Genomic DNA, 21,985 nt, shown 5'->3' on the forward strand with positions numbered 1-21,985 from the left:
GAGCCCGGGAATAAGTGTTTTAAGTTATGCACCGGGGTTATAAGTTTTATATGTAAGCAGAGGTTGTATAAACTTCAGAAGTGGCTCATTTGATTAGAAATTGAAAAGTTTTAGTTACCTTTTTATGAGTCAAAAGGTATTGGAGGGCATCTACCCCTCCGCTCACACACACACACACCCTTTTTTCCGATCAAAAATCAAGGCATCCGATCAAAATTTTGAGATTGCTAGTTTGTTTGAAGTAGTCCAACGATTAGATAACAAGAATTTCGGGGTCAACATCCCCCCCCCTCCAGAACCAGGAAGAAGGGCTGTTATTTATTCTGCGGGGCATATCAGCTTTTTATGGAAGAGGTGGTCGCATAAACTTTGGAGGGGACTGAAATGACACAGCTCCTAGCATTAAATCCGACCCCCTAATATTCTCACATTTGCATTGTAAATGCAATAATAGCTCTATATAGCCTACCGCTTCTGAGTGGTTATCTTTTATGTAAAGTTATTTTAGTTTTCTGTAATTAATTTTTTTTCTGTTGCTAGGTTTTAGACAATAGAAGACAATAAAGGTCATAAATGCAATAAGGTTTTTACGTTTGATTATTTTTTTTTAGTTGTGCACTAAGATTGGTGAAAACAAGGCCGCCACGGGAAGGTTTTGCACAGCCAATCCCTCCCAATCCTTAGCATTAAACCCGATTCCTTAATATCCTCCCATTTGCAACGCAAACGGAATGATAGCTATATATACTGCTTGTGAATGGTTATCTCTTGTGTACAGTTATTCTAGTTTTTTTAATTAATTTTTTCCTGTTACTAAGTTTTAGACAATAGAAAACTAAAGGTCATAAAGACCGTAAGGCTTTAAGGTTATGTTGAGTCTTTCTCTAAAAATTCCTCATTTTCTAAAAACACCTCATTTGACTAGTAATCTCGTTCCTCTTTAAGAGTCAAAAGTTATGAGAGGGCAACCCCCCCCACTCCCCCGTCCTTACACCTTTTTTTTTACCTCAAATGGACCCGACCAAATTTTCAGAGGACAACCGGTCAAAATTTTGAGATTGCCATTTTCTTCAAAAAAATTAAAAGGCCAAAAAACTATGCTTCCGGGGCTGAACCCCCAACTCCGGGGAAATGGCTCTGAGCTACGGAACTTGCTTATTGATACTTCGACACTTTGTTTCCTTCAATACTTGGATTTAGTGACTTACGTGGCAAATTCAGTTTACGGGTAAAGGCTGTAAGTTATGCAAGTTGCTTATTGTTACTTTGATACTAGTTTTGATGCTTTGATGAATATTTGATGTTAAAAAAAAGTTTGAATTTGAAATAAGGAATTAAAAAAAAACTTTTTGTAATCAAAAACGAATAAAAAGTAATTAAAAATATTGTCCAAAAAGAAGTTTTTCAAAGAAAAGTAAAAGCCATTTTAAACTTAAGATCAGTAGATACAAATACTTTTTAAAATTGAAACTCAATATAACCAGAAATCACTATTAAAGAATAAGTGAAACCCAAACCGAACAGAAATTAAATAAACAATCATAGCATAAAAACATACAACAAGTAATAATACAAATGAATAAATAAAGCTTAAAGAAAGTAATACTTGAATTGAATATGCAGACCAAGCTTAAAACGAACAAAAATATTTTGCTATTGAATTATAAATGGAACTCAAAACGAAAAGAAATTAAATAAACAATCAATGCAAACAATCATACAATAGATACTAATATAAATGAAGAAATAAATCTTAAAACAAGTGAAACTTTAATTGAATATGCAAATCAAGCTTGAAACGAACAAAAATCACTACAAAGAAGAGTTTGGGTATCGCCTCCTTCTCTCACTGTAAAAGTCTAAAACCTACTGCGTCATTGGCAAAATCAAATTATAAACAAAATCAAATTGAATATTTGATGGTCGTTTCTGCCCGTTTTGAGTTTGAATTTTTAAAAGTATTTGTTTCTGCTGATCTTAAGTTTAAAATGGCCTTTACTTTTCTTTGAAAAACTTCTTTTTCGGAAATTTTTTTAATTAATTTAATACAAAACCAGCTACTAACCTCATTTCCTATCTTAACACAGTAGTCTTATTCCCATGCATGGCACTAATCATTTTAATGCATTTGTCTGGTATATCATGCACGGATAAGACTTTTGCTAAAGCTCTTCTATTTAGGGATGCCACCCAGTGAGAAAAATCACTGGATTTTAGTTATTTTTTGGTTGATTTAGTAATTTTCTTCAATAATCTATTGATTTAAGTGCTGTTTTAGTGATTTTTGTTTAGGCAATATAAAAACCACTAGAAATAGTGATAAATCACCAGGGATGGCAACCCTGCTTCTATCAACTGAACCAAACGCTTACTCATAATCTGAAAAACTGAGGACTAAAGCTGTTTGATATTTAAGAGTGAAAATTAGGTCACATATCCTCTACCCTTTTTAAAACCGCACTTTTCTTCTCTAAAAACCTAAATTGCAACAGTCTGTAGCCATTATAATTATCTTTTCCTACGCCAAATTTACCTTGGCTAGGATACTATCTATCCCCATTGCTACCAACCTGGGCGTTAAGATCTCCTAACGGAAACGTTAAAACACCATATTAATAGCTGGGACCCTGACTATTTGCTCCTGTAGCTGCAAGTAAAACTCATCTAAGTCACTACTGTCTCCGTCAATCGTTTTTTACAGAGGCATATACTGCTATGACTGACACCCTGCACTTTTAAATTCTATATCACCTAATTCCATGTTTCCTACTCCTGGGATGTGAGTTTCTGAAACTTCCAATAAATCCAGTTTGAAGCATCTGAATTCGTCATTTAAAATTTTGATGGGATAATCATTTCTTAACATTGTAAAATTCCAAGTTTTTTCATATTCTTTAAATCATTGAAATTTTTTTGGGCCTCAAGAAACGCAATGGTCGCAGAACTAGTGCAGGACGAGGACTAACACATCTTCTCAAATCTTCACAGAAGTGCTTAAGTCGGCTTTGGACTGGACAACAAGAAGTCCCCGCGACCTCTAGTTGAATGGAGGTTTTGTGCAATCCTGGGGTCATCTTGATCACAGCATAGTTTTCAGCACTTAGCGATCCTCTATCTACAAAAGTTGAAATTATGTACAGATAATCTCAAGCTTGTTACCTCCGATTCGTTATATATTCACTTCTACAAATATTAAGCTACTACGGCTAGGCAACCCATATTAGATAAATTAGCTAAAAAGAGGTTTTTCAGCCCGATAACGCCCACCGCAATTGACCAAACTCGGGAGAAGTATTTATTAATCAGAATCCTGTGCAAAAGCTGTGTCGTCTGCTAGGCCATAATTTCCTCGAGAGGCACCTTTCCTCAAGGTCACCCTTTAACGCGTTAGCCATCACCTTGCTGGGCGTGAATTTTAGCGATGTTTACACCCCTTCACCACGTTGATTTGCGCTGATCGGTTTCCTATGCTACTTAGGGACGAAGGATCAAGCTTCGCTTCCTAGAACTCTACCACCGCCGCAGAAATTCCCCGGCTTAGCTCGCCGCTAGAGGGGGGTCTACAATTTGACACTTATTTTATTTATTTTACTCTTTGCTAAACGTATTTGCTGTTTACTATTTGAATTTTTTTGAACAAGACAGATTTTTACTGGTGTAATTGGACACTGCAAACAAGCAAACTGGCTCCAATCCAAGGTTGGAGTGGACTCCCGCTGGACTTACCACTACCCGTAGGCGTTGAATCTTTTTTTGTCATTTTACTATGGCTAATAAATTGGTCAGTAGATTAAATTAGTTGCTAAATGCTGGTTGCATTCTAATCAGTTCTTATAATTTTTTCGTGGATTTTATTTCTTTTTTTGTAGGGGGATATAAGGAAGAAGCAATGCAAACATTCGACGGTGCTTTGAGCTGGCTCGCCAACGATGAAAAGACTACTTCAAGTATTTACCATTTGATTGGTAAGATCAAGCTTGATCTTGGATATAATGAAGAAGCCATCGAGTTTTTTAAAAAAAGGTTAGAATAAAAACACATTACATACTTTTAAGCAATCCTAAATGCATTGTTTCCTGTTTTTGCCCCTACATTATCTCTCCCTTCCTATCTGCCTCTCTCCCTCCCTTGCTCTTACCTCCTTCACCCTCCCTCCTTCATTATCCTCCCCTCTCTCTTCTTCCCTCAATCTCCCTCTCTCACTATCTCCCTGCCTCAATCTTTCCCTTTCTCTTTTTTTTTACGTGCCCTATACGTCTGACACTCCATTGTAGAACACTCAGTGTACCTACATTTCTTTTGGGTGTTCAATTAAGTACGCACTGTATTTACAATGACCAAATGCTATTAAATAAGCAAGCTCTTGGTTCTCTCTTGCAATGTAGCCATCCTAGTAACCATATAACTAACTTTTCAAAACTGTCACAAAATTACCACGAGCTACTTTTGCTGTTCTACAACTTATGGGCTTTTGGGTATATAAGGGAATCTTCAACATTTAAAATCATGAAGACAGTGCCACAATCTGTTCTTTCGGACATTCGAGGGTTGCATCAATGGGAGTGGCATCTTTCCAGATTTTTAAGTTTTTTTAACAAATCCAAATTCTTTCGAAAATAGTAATGCAAGAAAAATCGTCTGATTTGGTACAGAATCCTTCGAAAGCTTCCTAGTTTGCAATTGATTTGACCTTGAGGAATAACGTTGGAGCATTGGCAGCTTAAAAATGGTTACACAGTCTTCCGTTTCTTAGTAGATTCTTTTGAGTAGACTTTAAACCTCGTAAATCAGCTCTTTTAAGTATGACCACTCCATTATGTGACCAAATGCCCCAGAAAATTCATTAAAATATGAACGCCACCATTTCTGAAGATATTTGAAACATGCTTCCAGATTTTTTACCTTAGAAATATATACAATGTAATATACAACCTGATCGTATTTGACAACGTTGTACCTCAGTCCTAGTTCTCAGGCAGTTTTCTGGAAAGTTGTCATGACTTCTACCTCGTCTGCAAGCTTTGAGGGAGAGTGGAGAACCACTGGAACCTAACTAACCTTGGTAGTAAGAATTTCGGAATTATTGTCATATGCTTGTGAGAAATATTTGACTACAAATTACAATTTTGAATCTGCTGAAGTACTTGACAAATTAATAAAAGACGTCTGCAAGGCATGTTTCGAATCAACATCGCAAAAAAACAACAACTTGAAACTGGAGCTTTCCGATCAGCTAACAAACGAATTCGACTACAATTCTGGGGAAGTGAGTGCAAATTCAAAACGCAGCTGCTACCTATAATCTCCCAACTTCTATAAGAAAGTGGGAAAAGAGTAAGACATTTAGTTTTATAGTAAAACTAATACATAAAAGTAGATTGTAGATTTTTATAGGAGAAAAAAAATAAAAGAGTCGAAGAGGAAAGACTTGTGCAATAATATATTGTTAGAACACACAGAGAAGGACATGTCAAAACCCATTGCACAGTAAGTAATGGATGTCTTATGGTTCTCATATGCAAATCACAATACATGTATATTTATGTTGCATCAAGCGACACTCAGGTAGCAGCGGCACAATCGTCCATAAATTACGTTGCTTAGACCGAATTTTTCTATACAGCTAAGGCTATGGAAATCTATTTAGGACTTGTCTTGCGTGTTGGATAAATACCTCTGCTTTTACGAGCTAAAAATTGGATTATTCCCTTTCGTTGCCAATTGTTCAAATGAAAAGACTAAAGAATATCTGGATTGTTCCTCCCACAGAACAGCTTCCTACAGAAGCTAGTATTAAAAAAAATACCCCTTGTTGAGATAAATTTTCGAGATGAATCAGCATTAATCCAAGAGTGAGATAAATGATGTCTTTTTCTGTCTACATTTTGAGATTGCATCTGAGCGAAAAAAGATGTGATAGATTTTAAACAGGAATAATAAGCATTATCGAATTATCTTTGATCTGAGCTATAGCTGGACAGTTTGGAGCTTTTTCGTATCTTCTGTCGATTTTAGGAGAACTTTTACCTATTTACATGGTTTGTTAAGGGATTGTGAAGAAATAGGAACATTCTACCCATTTGTCAACCGTAGAACGTGAATTTTTGTATTTACCATCGTCCATTACATCTGATTGCACCCTCACACCGTCTGCTACTCGCTGATCGTCTCAAATATTAACATTTCTCTCGTGTCGTTCTCTGACTATGAACAGTGTGCAGAAACTATAATATTGACTATATATACAATAATATTCCCTGCTATACAGTATCATAAAAAAAATGCCTCGTGGACTATATTTCACCTCCCTTTGCTGGCTTTTCTCTCTATGGTTGGAAGCTCACATATATTGCATAGTCACATATCGGCTCTCTTGTGGGAGGTCAGTTGATCATTTTGTAGGAGAGGGGATAGCTGAACACTGAAGAAATTACATTTTAGTAACAAATTTTAACTTTTATGAGAGATTGTTCAAATAAAAATAGAATCTCCTTTCATTTTCCGGAGTGTATTTGGACTAAGCTTACAATGTTGATGCTTAGGGAGTTCCAGCTATCCTCTTTTTGCAGTGATAATTTAAATGTTAAGTAAGAGATTGTATTTTATATGCTAACCTGCACAAAGATAGAAGGGGGCAAGGGGCATCTAAGAAGCAATCCGATATAAAGAAAGGAATATTAGATTTGCCCCTTAAAATACGAAGTCATTACCTGAAAATTGTTTTTGGTATCTCAGATCCCCTCCCCCTCTAAGGCTCATTTTTAGGGATGCAGTTTTTCATGGGTAATAGTTATTTTTGTAGTATTGTTATGAAAAGTTATACTTTAGTATAAAAATAGAGGGATTTACTCTTTGCACTAAAGTTCGAATACGTAATAGATGTTTATTATGTTCTCAGTACATCATTTGGCTGGCCATCCGGCACATTTTGTAGAAATACTGGTTTATATTAAATAGAAGAAGGTAATTGCGGAAGGGCTAATGATGGCAATTTCAAATTCTTCTGGAATGTTGGGCGAATGGAATGGGGGTTATGGTAGGGGTAGTGAAGCAGGAGAGGTGTTTAAACAGGTACATTCAATTTTAGTTGATCAGGAAATTCAGAAGTGGCTTAGCCAGATCCGAAAGCCTGACTCTTGGTTTGTATTCTATGGTAAAAGAGACATGGAGGAGGAGGTATATTTTAGACCTGAGTTGTCTAGATATGATATTAAATGGGTATTTCACGGGTAATTTCTTGTAGAGGTAATTTTATGCCACTTGGTGGAACAAAAAGATATTTGCGAAAGGTTAGGATGAAGAGCGGTCCTTGACGTTATTCGATGTAAAGAGAGTGGGGGGGGGGGGGGTGGTGTTGTTGTACGTTCTGAGAAAGTGTGAATGGTTAAAGAATTTGAGAGAAGAATTTTTCGGAGTGGATGAGGGGAAGAGCTGTTTCTTGAAAAATTGCTGGGAAATGGGTGTTTTATTAGTATTAGGAATCCGGCGCGGTTTATTCGTTTTGGCATGACCCACTGTTTGGGTATTGTATGAGGAATTTGTTTATATTAGTGTTTTTGAATGATACTTTTTATTGTTTTAATCGTTTTGTTCAATTGGTCAGTTAACTCTTTCAATTGCTTTGTTTGTTTTTTTTCCATTTTTTTTGTGACCGTGGCCTTGTGATTTTTGTGTGTCAAATATACCATACTATACTAAGATGCGATATTTATTAACATTAAAAGACTTTATGGGCCATGGTTAATGCAAAAATACAAAAACATAAGAATTATAAACAAACACAAACACTGAAATGAAAGTTAATTCACAAATAAATTCCTGAAAATGGTCCCTATGTGCCATACCTGTACCCAAAAACTTGTCCAGCTTCTTAGTCACCATAAAACTTCTGTCAGCTAATATAAGATCCACCCGTTCATCCCTTATGTACCACCCTGAAAAAGTTTTTTCTCAGTCTATTGAATTCCTTACATTCCTTACATTGAATTTTATATAAAAAAACTAGTTTTTTAAACTGAAAGTAAGGAGCGACATCAAAACTTGAAACGAACAGAAATTACTCCGTATATGAAATGGGTTGTCCCCTCCGCAATCCCTCGCTCTTTACGCTAAAGCTTTTAATTGTTTTAAAAAGCAGAATTGGGGCAAAGAGTCAAACTTTAGCGTAAAGAGCGAGGGATTGCGGAGGGGAAGACCCATTTCATATACGGAGTAATTTCTGTTCGTTTCAAGTTTTGATGTCGCTCCTTACTTTCAGTTTAAAAAACTAGTTTTTTTTATATAATTTCTGAACGTTTTTGAATTAATGCATGTTTGATTTTTGGCTCTCCACACATAAATTATTGAAATGAAGTTTGCATATTAATTCCTTTTTTGGCTAAATGGCTTTCTCTTAGTTTTGATCAGACGATTTTGAGAAATAAGGGATGGGGAAGGAGGCCTAGTTGCCATGTAATTTTTCGGTTGCATAAAAAGGCAATTATAAATTTTAATTTTTAACGAATTGTTTTATTATTAAAAAATATACGTAACTTAAGAATTAACTTACGTAACAAACTTTTATATTCATTAATTTTTATTATGTATATGAGGGGGTTTGTACCCTCGTTAATACCTCGTTCTTTACACTAAATCGTAAGTTTTGTCATAATTCTTTAAGAATGACCCCTGAATCAGAAAGGCCGTAGAATAAATAGTTGAAATTACTAAAAATACTATAGCATAAAGAGCGAGGTATTTATCTCCTCCTAAATACCTCGCTCTTTATGCTATAGTATTTTTAGTACCCCTCATATGCGTAATAATCTCTGTCCGTTTTAAGTTTCAATGCTACTCTTTACTTACAGTTGAAAAAAATTTCCATGTTTATTTTTTCATTGTTTTTTTATAGTAACTTTAGAAAATCCTGCGCCCTTTTCATTGAATTTCTGTTCCCCCATGACATATTTCTCCAAGAAAAGATCCTCCCACATAGCCCCCTCCCCTCAACCCCAGCCTCAAAACCAAAAAAAAAAACCCTGGAAACGACTGTACACTTCCCAATAACCATTATTATATGTAAACACTGGTCGAAGTTTGTAACTTGCAGCCCCTCCCCCAGGGACTCTGGGGGAGTAAGTTATTCCCAAAGACATAGTCATTATGGTTTTTGACTATGCGGAACAAAATGGCTATCTCAAAATTTTGATATGTTGACTTTGGAGAAAAAATGAGCGTGGGAGGGGGCCTAGGTGCCCTCCAATTTTTTTGGTCGCTTAAAAAGGGCACTAGAACTTTTCATTTCCGTTAGAATGAGCCCTCTTGCGGCATTCTAGGACCACTTGGTTGATACGATGACCCCTGGGAAAAAAAAAAAAAACAAAAAACAAATAAACACGCACCCGTGATTTGTCTTCTGGCAAAAAATACGAAATTCCACATTTTTGTAGATAGAAGCTTGAAAATTTCGTTATAGGGTTCTCTGATACGCCGAATGCGATGGTGTGATTTTCGTTAAGATTCTGTGACTTTTAGGGCGTGTTTTCCCCTATTTTCTAAAATAAGGCAAATTTTTCCAGGCTCGTAACTTTTGATGACAAAGACTAAATTTGATGAAACTTATATATATAAAATCAGCATGAAAATCTGATTCTTTTGATGTATATTTTAGCATCAAAATTCCGTTTTTTAGAGTTTCGTTTACTATTTAGCCGGGTCGCTCCTTACTACAGTTCATTACCACGAACTGTTTGATTCCTTACCTAAAAAAATGAATTAAATCATCATCCCTATGTTAAACCTTAGCGATAAATTTGAGGCAGGTGGGCGGAAGCTTCCCTCGTATATAAAGTAACTTTTATTTATTTTCAGTTTTACCGTCGATCTTTATATTCATTTGAAAAAAAAACTTTTTTTATTTAGTTACCGAAAACGACCTATTGACAATGGGGTCGTGGCCTATCCAGGTGAGAAACAATGGCTTACATAATGAAAATGCATAGTAACCTGTATTTGGAGTTTTATATTGGTTATTAATTAGATCATATTCAACAGCATAATTTTCATTCAAACGAGGTGAAAGGTAGCTAGACTTGTCCAGCTTCGACATTATTATTATACGACATTGTAGCTTGTAAGAACAAGTTTACTGGTAAGTGCTAGCTATATATGTTGAATTGAATTTAGTTACCATAAACCATGTGTTGAGTTTTAGCGTAGTTTTAGTTGGGCAGCAGAACCCCTAACGTAGAATGAGATTTATGTTCAACAGAAATTCCAATGTTGCTCTTTACATGATATCAAAACTATTTTTATTTTTTGTTTAGTGGAGTGCAAGAACTTAACAAGCTCAAAATTGGTTTTGTTTGCAATTTTTTTTTCGTTTTTTCTTTGTCGTGAATTGATTCTTCTCTTTTGGTCATTAGCTTTATCTTTTTGAACTGATGGTGCATCTATTGGAAAAAGAAAATAATTCCTTTCTTTGGTGGTGATTAAATTTTTAATGGCTATTGGAAACTTTTGAGCCTTACTTTTGTTTATTTTTATCTTTTTTTTTATTTATTTTTATTTTTTTTAAGCCAATGGTCTTTTCTTTTTAGCTTGTCTGCAGAGCCCTCTACGACCGAGCCCCTTTGTGACTGGTTAATTTTATTGGCTGAAAAACCTAATGACTCATTAAAAGACGTTTTGAGCCTGATTTGGAAAAGAATTGACTGCCGAATGCCAACACCAATGGAAATATTATCTATTGCGAAGGCAAATGACGCCCTGGTAATTGCACTTGATCTTTCTTTCGAGCTAAAATGTCAGTGGTGGACAGCAAAACCGCATATCTGTATCATTCCAAATTATTCCTATGCCTCAAGACATTCAAGAAATAAGGTCTTCAGGAATTGTAGCTTTGAGTCTATGGCTGGAATCAGTGATTACTGGACTGCATGTATTTAGAAGCCAGCTTATAGAAATGTATCTAAGTAGTTGTTTCCTGGAAAATGCAAATATGAACCTGTTGTTGTCAACTGGCAATTTTAACTTTTTGTCAATGTCATACCCTTAAAGCTATTACAAAATATTTAGGTCTTTTTTCTCACAGAGCTAAAATTTGTGCCATAGTTTCAACTCTGAGTTTGAAAATTCAATTGATAATTTTCCATTGCCAATAGTTTTGCGAAATAATTGTTTAGTATATCTTCCATCAAAACGTAGGTACTCTGGATTTATCGGGAATAAACTTAATGCTTTAGAGAAGTTTTATTCCAGTTTTTAATGATAAATTTGAAATTTAATGAGGTTTTCTATAATAGCCTCTAGTTTTGTTAACTTTTTTTTCTTTTTGTCTAAAATACGAAGATTAAACAATGGACTTCAATTCTTCAAAGCAAGACCAAATTTTTTAATTTAGCGTACAAAATGGTACTAACAAAATTTCAAAAATGATTGAAATCTTGCATTGCTACTATGCAATCAGACTTTTACCACCGCCTATAGTATTTTTAGAATATAAGTTTGTTTTTTGTCTAAAGACAAAATTTAACCAGGAAAACTTTCAAAAAAAAAGAAAAAATCGCACAACTACTTTGATTCGAGAAAATATACGATTTAATTTTTGAATTCAGCATTCATAAATGCAAAATCAAATTTTTAAAATGACTTTTTTTTTTATATTCAAGTCCAAAATTACAAAAGACAAGATCTAATTGAAGTCTTATGCTTTTCTTTTGGATTGCCAGATTACACAATTTTTGGTGATCTATCATTATTCTTCCGTAAAATGTGGCGTCACCCTCTTAACCTTTATTTCATTTTAGTCATAGACCACCTTTTTGGAACCACCATTTTTTGCACAGCTAGTTATTTGATCTGCAGTCAGTCAAACAAGTTTCTTAAAATGCCCTTCGACAATCCCCTGGAAACCATCTAGCATATCTTTCTAAGCTTTTCTGAGTTCCCCCCGCTTTACAGCCATGCTTAACCATTGTTTGTTTCTTTTAGTATCCTAGTCTAAGTTCTAAAATTTGTCTTTGTATTCTTGCAAAAAAATTTCGTCAGCTGTGAAAAATATCCCTACAGCTTGGCCATTCTACACTTTAAATTTCACTATATTCACCATCATTAACAATATAATATTGCGTAGGGGAGCCAATCGACTTATTAAATTTTCGTCTTTTACGTAACCTTATTTATTCCTAATTTAAGCGACTTTGTCTTTTCCACCTTAATCTTCAAACCTATTCTCGCACCTTGAACGCATGTACTGATTTTTAAAGGTTTGAGAGTGAACTCTCAAGAGCTTCACAAATTAATTGGTTTGCCAGAGGAATTTCTAATAATACTCAAACAATCTAAGTTCTCCAAAGAAATCCTTATGAATATGGATAAAGTACAACTTTGCTAGCCTTGTTTTTGTCAACTTCACTAATTACCTTAACCTCAGCAATAATACCAAGTTTATTATAACCCAAACTAGGTCATACAACACAGTAATCATGACACACAAAACAAGATAAAGATGATAAATTGTCGTAATAAATCCATTCCATAGACAATTATATTCTACTGCTAAACTAATACCTAAACGGTTCGTCCTTTTCTGGTGGTTCTGCCTATTATTTTAAATATGTGGTAGTCCTCTTCCATCTAATACAGTTTGGTTTGATACTGCTACTACTAACAACTGACCACAGCACCAAGCCGCCTGAGGCTAACACAGCTACGCACGCTCCCCCTCCATCCCAATCTATTCAGAGCCTCCCACTTCCTTTAAATCTTTCTTTATGGCATCCTCCCACTCTATACGAGGACGACCTACTTTCTGTTTAGCCCTAGACGGTTGGTCGAAAAGGACAATCTTTGGCAATCTGTCATCCTTCATCCGCAGAACGTGCCCTACCCATATCAACCTTTCTTTGATTATAGCCCTAGAAAGCGGGATTGAACCACGCTTTTCGTACTGTCTACTGTTTGAAATACGATCAGTCAGCCAGGTACCCAGAACAATCTCTTGGCAATTTCTCTGGAAAAAATATAGTAAATCTTTATCCGCTCTTCGGAGCGCCCATGCTTCAGAGCCATGTATGACCACTGTCATCACCGTACCTTCCAAAATTCTAATCTTGGTATACAGACTTATCCCCCTATTCTTCAAACTTTTTTTAATTGTGAAAAAACACCCTGAGCCTTGGCTATTTTACTCGTAACATCTTCACTGCTCCCACCGTGTTTACTAATAATACTACCAAGGTAAGTGAAGCTGCCCAACTGATCAATCTTTTCGTTACCCAACGTCACCTTTTCATCTTCACTTATTCCTAGCCTTAATGACTTAGTCTTCTTAACATTAATTTTCAAACCTATTCTAGCATCCTGAACTTGCAAAACCTCTAAAAGTTCATTCATTTTGCTCACACTTTCATCTAGGATGCTTAGATCATCAGCATAATCTAAGTCCGAGAGAGTTTTTCCTCCTCATTTGATTCCGTGGTCTTCCATTGCCTTTCCTGTGCTCCTTAAGACAAAGTCCATCAAAATGATCCATATTGCACAACCCTGCTTAAATCCTGATCTAATAAAAAACTAGCTGCTAACCTCATTTCCTACCTTAACCGCAGCAGTATTATTCTCGTACATAGCACTAATCACTGATGTATTTGTCTGGTATACCACATAAGGTTAGGACCTTTGCTGAAGCTCTTCTATCAACAGATTCGAACTCTTGCTCATAATCTATAAAACTGAGGACCAAAGGTGTTTGACAACTAAGGGATTTCTCAATTATTAACCTAAGAGTAAAAATTCGGTCGACAAATCCTGTACCTTTTCTAAGACCGCACTGTTCTTCTCTTAAAACTTTGTCTACAGCATCTCTCAGTCTATAAAGTATCATATTACTAAGTAATATGCTACCTACAGAGACGAGACTAATGCCTCGATAATTACGACACCCACTCTTATCGCCTTTCTTATACAGTGGTTTAATTACGGTTTTGCAAAAATCGTTAAGTAGTTCCCATTTTTCAAAAATTATATTCATAATCTTCAGTAAGTTATTTCTAACCTCAGAGTCACCATATTTAAGAAACTCATTTATCACACTACCTGCACCTGGAGCCTTATTATTTTTTAATCCTTTTATTACTGTCGCTAATTCTTACAAAACAAAATCTTGCTTTACATCCAAGGTATCCCAAAGTTTTTCATTTTCCTCTATATCTTTTCCTGCAGCTGTGTCTCGGTTTAGTACATTCTAAAAATTTTCCGCCCATCTCTCTTTAACTCTTTCAAAATTTTCCGCCCATCTCTCTTTAACTCTTTCCTTATCACTAATTGTGGCCCTGTTCCTATCTTTAACTGTGATAAGTCCAGATTGACTACTCCCTCTCAATTTATTAACATGACAGTACTATATACCTTTGTACGGCCACGCCTTTGTTTGTTTGATGCGGTCACGATTCCCCCCCCCCCCCATTCCATCAAGAAAAACAAAGACAAACTTAGGTTACTCTTTTTTCTTGACCATTCTATTAACGTATTTGCATGCCTGAACACTTTTTTCTTTTACATTTATCTACAGGATCACGGGAACTCTAGTGTATCGCCCTAAAAAAAAAATTACTCCTTTAATGAGAAAGCTACAGGCATTCTGCAAATATGTAGGCCACAGTATCCAATCCTAAGTTACATTTGGAGCAAAAGAAAGCCTTAAATTAAGCTAACCTTTTTCTTTCATAAACCTCTTTTTTTTTATAATGGTAGAGATTTCGCTCGAATATGAATCCAAGTCCTTAATGTTTTGGCCCGTAAATCTAGTTTGAAATAATACTCCAATACAAAATCCTGTTTACCATTAGCAAAAAACCAACGTTTCTGATGTTCTTATTGCCTAAACCCAAATCTGGAGTCTCTGGTCTTCCGTCTACTCCTAAACTGATCCTTAAACCATTCGTACTTGTCTATCGGTCCTAGCCTCTCATTCCCAATAGATGATAGTTCTGTTCCATCTAACACAACTTTTATTTGACACGCCTACGATCTTTTCCATTTCGACTGTGGCAATATCAAATAAGCTTGCACATTATTGCCAGCACCGTGTCATTTTGCTAGTCTACTCAGCCTAAGCAAAAACGATCCTGAATAAACTTCTATAGTTTGATTATTTGTCGGTATATGGATTCCAATTTTTGAAGTTGTTTAGTTTTGATTGTAACTGTAATACCTTCAGAGCTTAGCCCCGTAATCCATTGCAGGTGACATTTTAGATTTGAAAAGGAATTTGTGCATCTTTTATTCTTGAAAGAGATGAATTCCATAGAGTTATTGATGGAACTGCTATCCCTTTTACGTATTCCCAAATGTTTTAATTTGTCTCTTTCTTTTATATTTATAAATTTTATAGTAAGGTTCAGTTCTTGTTCTTCTTTCGTTATTTGGATCCCTCTCAACACAACTGTCTCTGTTTTATTTTTTACCATTCTTCAATATAAGTTTCCTCTTGTCTAAATTACATTCTAGTACATACAACATAATCTGGAGCTCCTCCGGACATTTATTGATCAACACCACATCAACAGCAAAAAGTGACAGTGATAAAATATGGTTTCCTTCTGAAACTATTGGGGCCCATTCCTTTCTGAAATTCGTACCGAATTTTTATTTTTCAGATTATTTGATATAATTATTATCAATGGCAATTCTTCCTTGTTTCGCACTTTTTTTTGAAATGATTTTTTAAATTTTCGGTTAATATGGGCAAGTGGTCGTTCCTTACTAGGTTTCAGAGCCATTCAAGGGGGGGGGGTCTGTCCTAGGCTTTGTTGCTGGGGTAAGGTGCCGGTGCTGGGGGGCTGCCCGCTTTTGTCAAATTTTTCACTTTTTCCGGTTTTTTGTTTATGTTTGGGTCGGGAGGAGGGGCGTTGTAATTAATTCTTCCTCAGGCACCACCAACCCTTTGAAGGGTTTTTCTAAGTTGCACCTATTGGGGCAACCGTATTGATCAACTATGTCATTAAGAAAAAATTCGTTCGCTTTTTGTTAGTAGGAATTGTAGATACAGGGAATTAGGTGGTGTAGTCACTGGAATATGACATCACATCGCAGAGAAGGATTTTTTCAGATTGCATTTTATTTTGATGTTTGTATTTTGTTACTCATCAAAGACATTAGATATTACGATTTCCTTTCAAATGGTCCTTTAAATATCTCCCACTGATGTTTCAGTGCCCCACTAGTGGCGAAGAAAAAAACAAAGGGGGAGAAGGAGGAGAAGAGTAATAGAAAAAGGAGACACATTGCTATTTCTCGTTTAAAAAAAGTTTTTTTTTTTGTTGTTGCTCAAGATTGTCTCTATGGAAGTTCCAATGATGGAATTTCCATTTTGATCTGACCGTCATTTTTGTGGAGTTTCAGGCTCTTTTTTGAAATAATATGAAAAAAACTTCGTTTTCTTAAAGAGTTAAAGAGGCTGCGTCCCAAAGTCGAACCTTAAAACGTACAGGAATTAGAAGAGGCAGTTGGGGGGCTGCCGCCCCCCAAACCCCCAGCTTTTAAAGACTCTTTTGTACAGGTTTTTTGTTTTTTTGCTAACCCCCAGCTCTTGGCTTCGGAAAGGCCCTCTTTTAATTAACAAAAAATTGAAATGAATGAATAATGGAATAACTTCGAAAAATGTTAAACACAAGAGGACAGGAGAACCATTGCGCCGAAACTAGTAATTAGTAACAATGAAGTCCCCCCCCCCAAAAAAAAAACCTGTACAAAAGAGTCTTTAAAAGCTGGGGGTTTGGGGGGCGGCAGCCCCCCAACTGCCTCTTCTAATTCCTGTACGTTTTAAGGTTCGACTTTGGGACGCAGCCTCTTTAACTCTTTAAGAAAACGAAGTTTTTTTCATATTATTTCTGTACGTTTTTCTACAATCCATGGTGGATGTAATTTAATAATTCCTGTACTCCTCGTACAGGAATTAGGAGAGGAACTTGGGTGGCTGCCCCCCCCCGCTTTTAAATCATTGTATAAAATAGAAAAAAAAATAGATAGAATGACCGAAATGTTTCTTTTGCTCATAAGAAGCTAATATTCTGTTATCTCTCAAATGATAAGCTGTCCAGGTGTTATCAAAAATTTTTCTGGAATGGAGCTGGATTTTTATGATGCTTGCAGTCATTCTCGCCGTGCCGAGCTGATTATTTTGATGTACTTGAATGTTGATATTCGTAACTTTTAAGAATTTCAAAAATTAACATGGGACTATTAGACTATTAGGACTATAAGAAGACTATTAGGAGAGGCAAACCCCCCGCTTTTAAAGACTCTTTTGTACAGGTTTAATTTTTTTTTCATATTAATTCTGTATGTTTTTCTACAATCCATGGTGGATGTAATTTAATAATTCCTGTACTCCTCGTACAGGAATTAGGAGAGGAACCCCCCCCCCCCGCTTTTAAATCATTGTATAAAATAGAAGAAAAAAATAGATAGAATGACCGAAATGTTTCTTTTGCTCATAAGAAGCTAATATTCTGTTATCTCTCAAATGATAAGCTGTCCAGGTGTTATCAAAATTTTTTTGATGTTGTGAAAAAAAACCGCCCGTAAGGGACTTGAACCCTTGACCAGAGGATTAAAAGTCTCACGCTCTACCAACTGAGCTAATAACTTGCATGTGTGTAAATATAACTTCTCAATAGCTTTTAAAAATTTCAAATTAACATGGGCTCTTATGGAGAGAAATCCGTTAATTTTAATAGCTAATGGGTGGTTTCTGGAAAACAGGGAAGGAGTTATCGGATCAAGCTGAAATTTCGCGGATAAGCTCCTGGGCCGTAGGGGACCTTAACTTGTGAATTTCAGCCCGATCGGACAACGTTAAAAGGGGTGGGGGGTTGGAGGGTCGAAACTTTCGGGGGGTTAAGATTTTCCTACGAAACTTTCATGGGCACTTACTCGGAGAATTCCGCATCGAATGAGTCTTCGTACACCCAGATCCGATGTCGGATGTGACCTGTAGGCGTGGCGAAAAAAAAAGTAAATGAATTTTAAGTGGCTATGCGTGGTTTCTGGAAAACAGGGAAGGAGTTATCGGATCAAGCTGAAATTTCGCGGATAAGCTCCTGGGCCCTAGGGGACCTTAACTTGTGAATTTCAGCCCGATCGGACAACGTTAAAGGGGGGCTTGGGTTGACAGGTCGAAACTTTCGGCCAGATTTTCCCCATGAAGAAAAAGTTGGAGGGGGATGAAATTTTGCAGGTTTCTTAGTTGGAGCTCGGGCTACGAAATGCATCCCTCCCCATCCGTCTGCGACCACTGGAACCGAAGATCGCTTAACATTATCGTGTGTCGCCTCTTTATAGAGGCACGAGTGTGCCTCCTTGATTTCCTTAAGTTTGTTTTCACAATAAACTTTTACTATTAGGATTAATTGTCACCATTCTTTAATCAGCTTCAAACGGCAATTCCCCCTCCCTTAAAATTTTATTTCAAAAGGTGTTCATTTTAAGTTTTCATTTACTTTTGACCGGAGTTCGTATTTACTAGGTTTTCCCTAGGGGGAAGGGGAGGGGAAACAAGATTACAATGCCAATGCTCTGTTTAACACTATTTTTAATTTCAAACAGCAACGATATGTCTTCACTTACAATTTTCACTATACCTCTTGTTTTCCAATACATATCAGCTAATGCTGAGCCATTTAATGGCTCTTTTGAAAGGAAGTTGCTAAATCTACGGACTTTTGTAGATACCAAAACATAATATTGAAATAAAATCCATTTTTTGAAAAAAAACTGATTCTGTATATACAAGATGCTCTTTCTCTAAAAGGACATCATATCACTCTCTTTATAAAACTGGATCAAGCCCTCCTTTCTTTTTTGAATAGCTATCCTTTTCTTCTGACGTATGTTACTAGCCCCAGCGATAATTTTTTTTAACCTTGTAATTAGCCTAACCCTTCTTTTTTTAATTTTCTTCCTTTCTGAAAATCTCTAACTTTTCGGTCATTTCTAACTTTATAATTCTACCCTCCTCATCAAAACTTCTCAAAACACTTCCCTGAGTTCTATTTTACCCTCTGTTAACAAATCCACATGTTTCTAGTGTCTGGCTGTTTCATTATAGTCCTGTTTTACTGACGGAATTGTCCTATTTAAGACTTACTGTGTTAGCTAATTTCCAAGAGTAGTGTAATGCTTGTCGAATATTTGTAAGTTTGTGTTTTTCGATTTCCACCATCTAAATAATCAGTCCACCTTTTCTATTCTTCTTTTTTCTTTTTTATCTTTTAAAGACAGGTTTTTATTACGTTGAAGGTGTTATGTTTTTTGATTATTTAAAGTGACTGATTTTCTGTTTTTTTATGTGCATTGGTTTTTCTTACTTTTCACCCTAAAAAAACATTTTGAACATACAAATGCAATGTCAATTCCGACTTTTTAGTGAAAAAAAAACCTGCGAAATTCTATGCAAATAACCCCAAATGAGGAAATTGTTTACAAAAAAGGTCATTAAAACTACTGGTTGATTGCTCAAAATACCAATCTTGTCAAAAATAAAGAAAGTCTAAATTGCTAATTCAAATACCTCGAAAAGAAGAAGCCTAAATCGTCTTTTTGCAAAGTGAGAGTTGAAAATGAATAGTCAATCAATGAAATAGCATTGCCATCTAAATTACCCTACACTACATTTGCACGTGATTAGATCGGAAAAATTATGTTTATTTTTATTGCTTAGTTGCTTCAAGTTTATTTTATGATTCTGAAGGAAATTTATTCTTTTACTATGGAAATGTTTGAACTTGTCTTTAACATTAATTTAAAGTTCATTTATTTTTAGTTCTATAAAACAATTAAGCAATCTCGTTTAGCTTACAAATCATAAGCCGAATCAAGTTTTCGCTTAATTTAATTTTATTATTATTATTAATTAGTCAAATTTCTTTTTCTTTGTTTTCAGGGTGAAAATGGTGCCATATTATTTAAAGGTCAGCTAATAAAGTGGCCTTTTTCAGCCCAGCTATGGTCGGCGTTTTTCATTTACTCGTTAGAGAAGAATACAAAGGAATTAAGGTCAATAGCTTTGACGTCTCTGAAACTTCTCCGACATCAAGATGGATTTATTTCTTTTGAGAAGTTGGTAGAACTTGCTTTACCTTTTCTAGACGACAAAGAAAAACAAATATACAAGCACATTGCTCCATGGTTGCCATCTAATATTCCAGAATCAAGAAGGAGTAGACTTCCCTAAACACGAAAAGGGTTCTATTCAGTTTTTATTCAGTTTGGTTTTTTAATTTAAATTCACTCATGTGGCTCGCTGTTCTACTTTTATTTTTCTCTTTTCTTTTGTTAATATCCCACCGTTTGATAGTAAAATTTTATTATATCTAGCTAATAAATTGTGAATGTTGAATTTAGCGACGTGGGAATTTTTTTTTTTTTTTTTTTTTTTTTTAGTCCATAGCTATATCTTATATTTTTATATTTTCCATCTAATCCTTTTGTTTCTTGCTTGAGGTCTTTCGATGTTTTAACTCCCCAAACAATGTTACGTTCAATGAAAAAAACTCTTGCATACGTGAGGTTTTTTTCACTTATGAAAAAAAAATTCCCCTTTAAAAAATTCACCTTCTAGACATCCCCTTTAAGAATTAAGGTGATTACGATTTCCCAATTGCTTCTTTTATTTTTCGCATAATTGGTCCTTTTGTCTCTTTTATTTAGTTCCTTCCACCCACTGGGAATTCTTTACATTAAATTCAATCGTACGTTCCTCATGCATATGACAAAAAAATCGAATATCTAATAGCTATTAGTGACAAAATTTGATGCTGCCATAATTTCTCGCTACGCTGTGAAAAATGGCCTAAAAGATGACACTTCGATCGATTTCAGGCCAAAAATGGCATAAGAAATTCAGTCTCAATGCAAAAGAGCCGAGTCTGAGCTGCAGGCTAGCTTGGTAAAAGCGAAACAAGCTTATTCCTGGTTCGGTGCGAAAAGACGCTAATTCCTGGTTTAGGGATATAACAATCGTATCATTTGACTTGGATTGGAGGGTGTTTTGGCACCTCCATCTATCATTTCTTTCTCTAACGCTTTCAAACTTTTTCGGAATGCGAAATCCTGTCATTGGTTTTCTATCTGCTTTAATTTTGTGTTCAAACTCCTGGACAAGTGACGGTACAATCTTATCATTTGATTTGGTTTGGAGGGTGTTTTGGCACCTCCATCTATCATTTCTTTCTCTAGCGTTTTCAAACTTTTTCGGAACGTGAAATCATGTCACGGGTTTTCTGCTTGCTTTGATAAGCCGTTCAAACTCCTCGATTAGTGTCGGTACAATCGTATCATTTGAATTGGATTGAAGAGTGTTTTGGTACCTCCATCTATCATTTCTTTCTCAAACGCTGTCAAACTTTTTCGGAATGTGAAATTCTGTCATTGGCTTTCTATATGCTTTAATTTTGCGTTCAAACTCCTGGACAAGTGACGGTACAATCGTATCATTTAGATTGGATTGGAGGGTGTTTTAGTACACATCTATCATTTCTTTCTCTAACGCTTTCAAATTTTTTCGAAATTTGAAATTCTGTCATTGGTTTTCTATCTGCTTTAATTTTGCGTTCAAACTTCTGGACAAGTGACGGTATAATCGTATCATTTGAATTGGATTGGAGGGTGTTTTGGCACCTCCATCTATCATTTCTTTCTCTAGCGTTTTCAAACTTTTTCGGAATGTGGAATCCTGTCATGGGTTTTCTATCTGCTTTAATTTTGCGTTCAAACTCCTGCACGAATGACGGTACAATCGTATCATTTGATTTGGTTTGGAGAGTGTTTTGGCACCTCTATTTATCATTTGCTTCTCTGATGCTTTCAAACTTTTCCGGAATTTTAAATCCTGTCATTGGTTTTCTATCTGCTTTAATTTTGCGTTCAAACTCCTGGACAAGAGACGGTACAATCGTATCATTTGATTTGGTTTGGAGGATGTTTTGGCACCTCTATTTATCGTTTG

The 21,985-nt window shown here is 35.6% G+C and overlaps 1 protein-coding gene across 2 annotated transcripts in view; it reads left to right on the forward strand.

Moving 5' to 3' along the window:
* Nucleotides 1-20,354, forward strand: part of LOC136041920 (tetratricopeptide repeat protein 37-like) — a 90,828-nt gene extending 70,474 nt beyond the window's left edge. For both annotated transcript variants that reach the window (XM_065726720.1, XM_065726719.1), the window contains exons 17-19: nucleotides 3,870-4,023; nucleotides 10,578-10,749; nucleotides 19,922-20,354. In XM_065726720.1, the coding sequence (XP_065582792.1) occupies nucleotides 3,870-4,023; nucleotides 10,578-10,749; nucleotides 19,922-20,212 (617 nt within the window). In that variant the 3' untranslated portion in view covers nucleotides 20,213-20,354. The remainder of the gene's footprint in view (nucleotides 1-3,869; nucleotides 4,024-10,577; nucleotides 10,750-19,921) is intronic.
* Nucleotides 20,355-21,985: the final 1,631 nt, after the last annotated feature.

Source organism: Artemia franciscana, unplaced genomic scaffold, assembly GCF_032884065.1.
Source record: "Artemia franciscana unplaced genomic scaffold, ASM3288406v1 PGA_scaffold_49, whole genome shotgun sequence".
NCBI lineage: Eukaryota > Metazoa > Arthropoda > Branchiopoda > Anostraca > Artemiidae > Artemia > Artemia franciscana.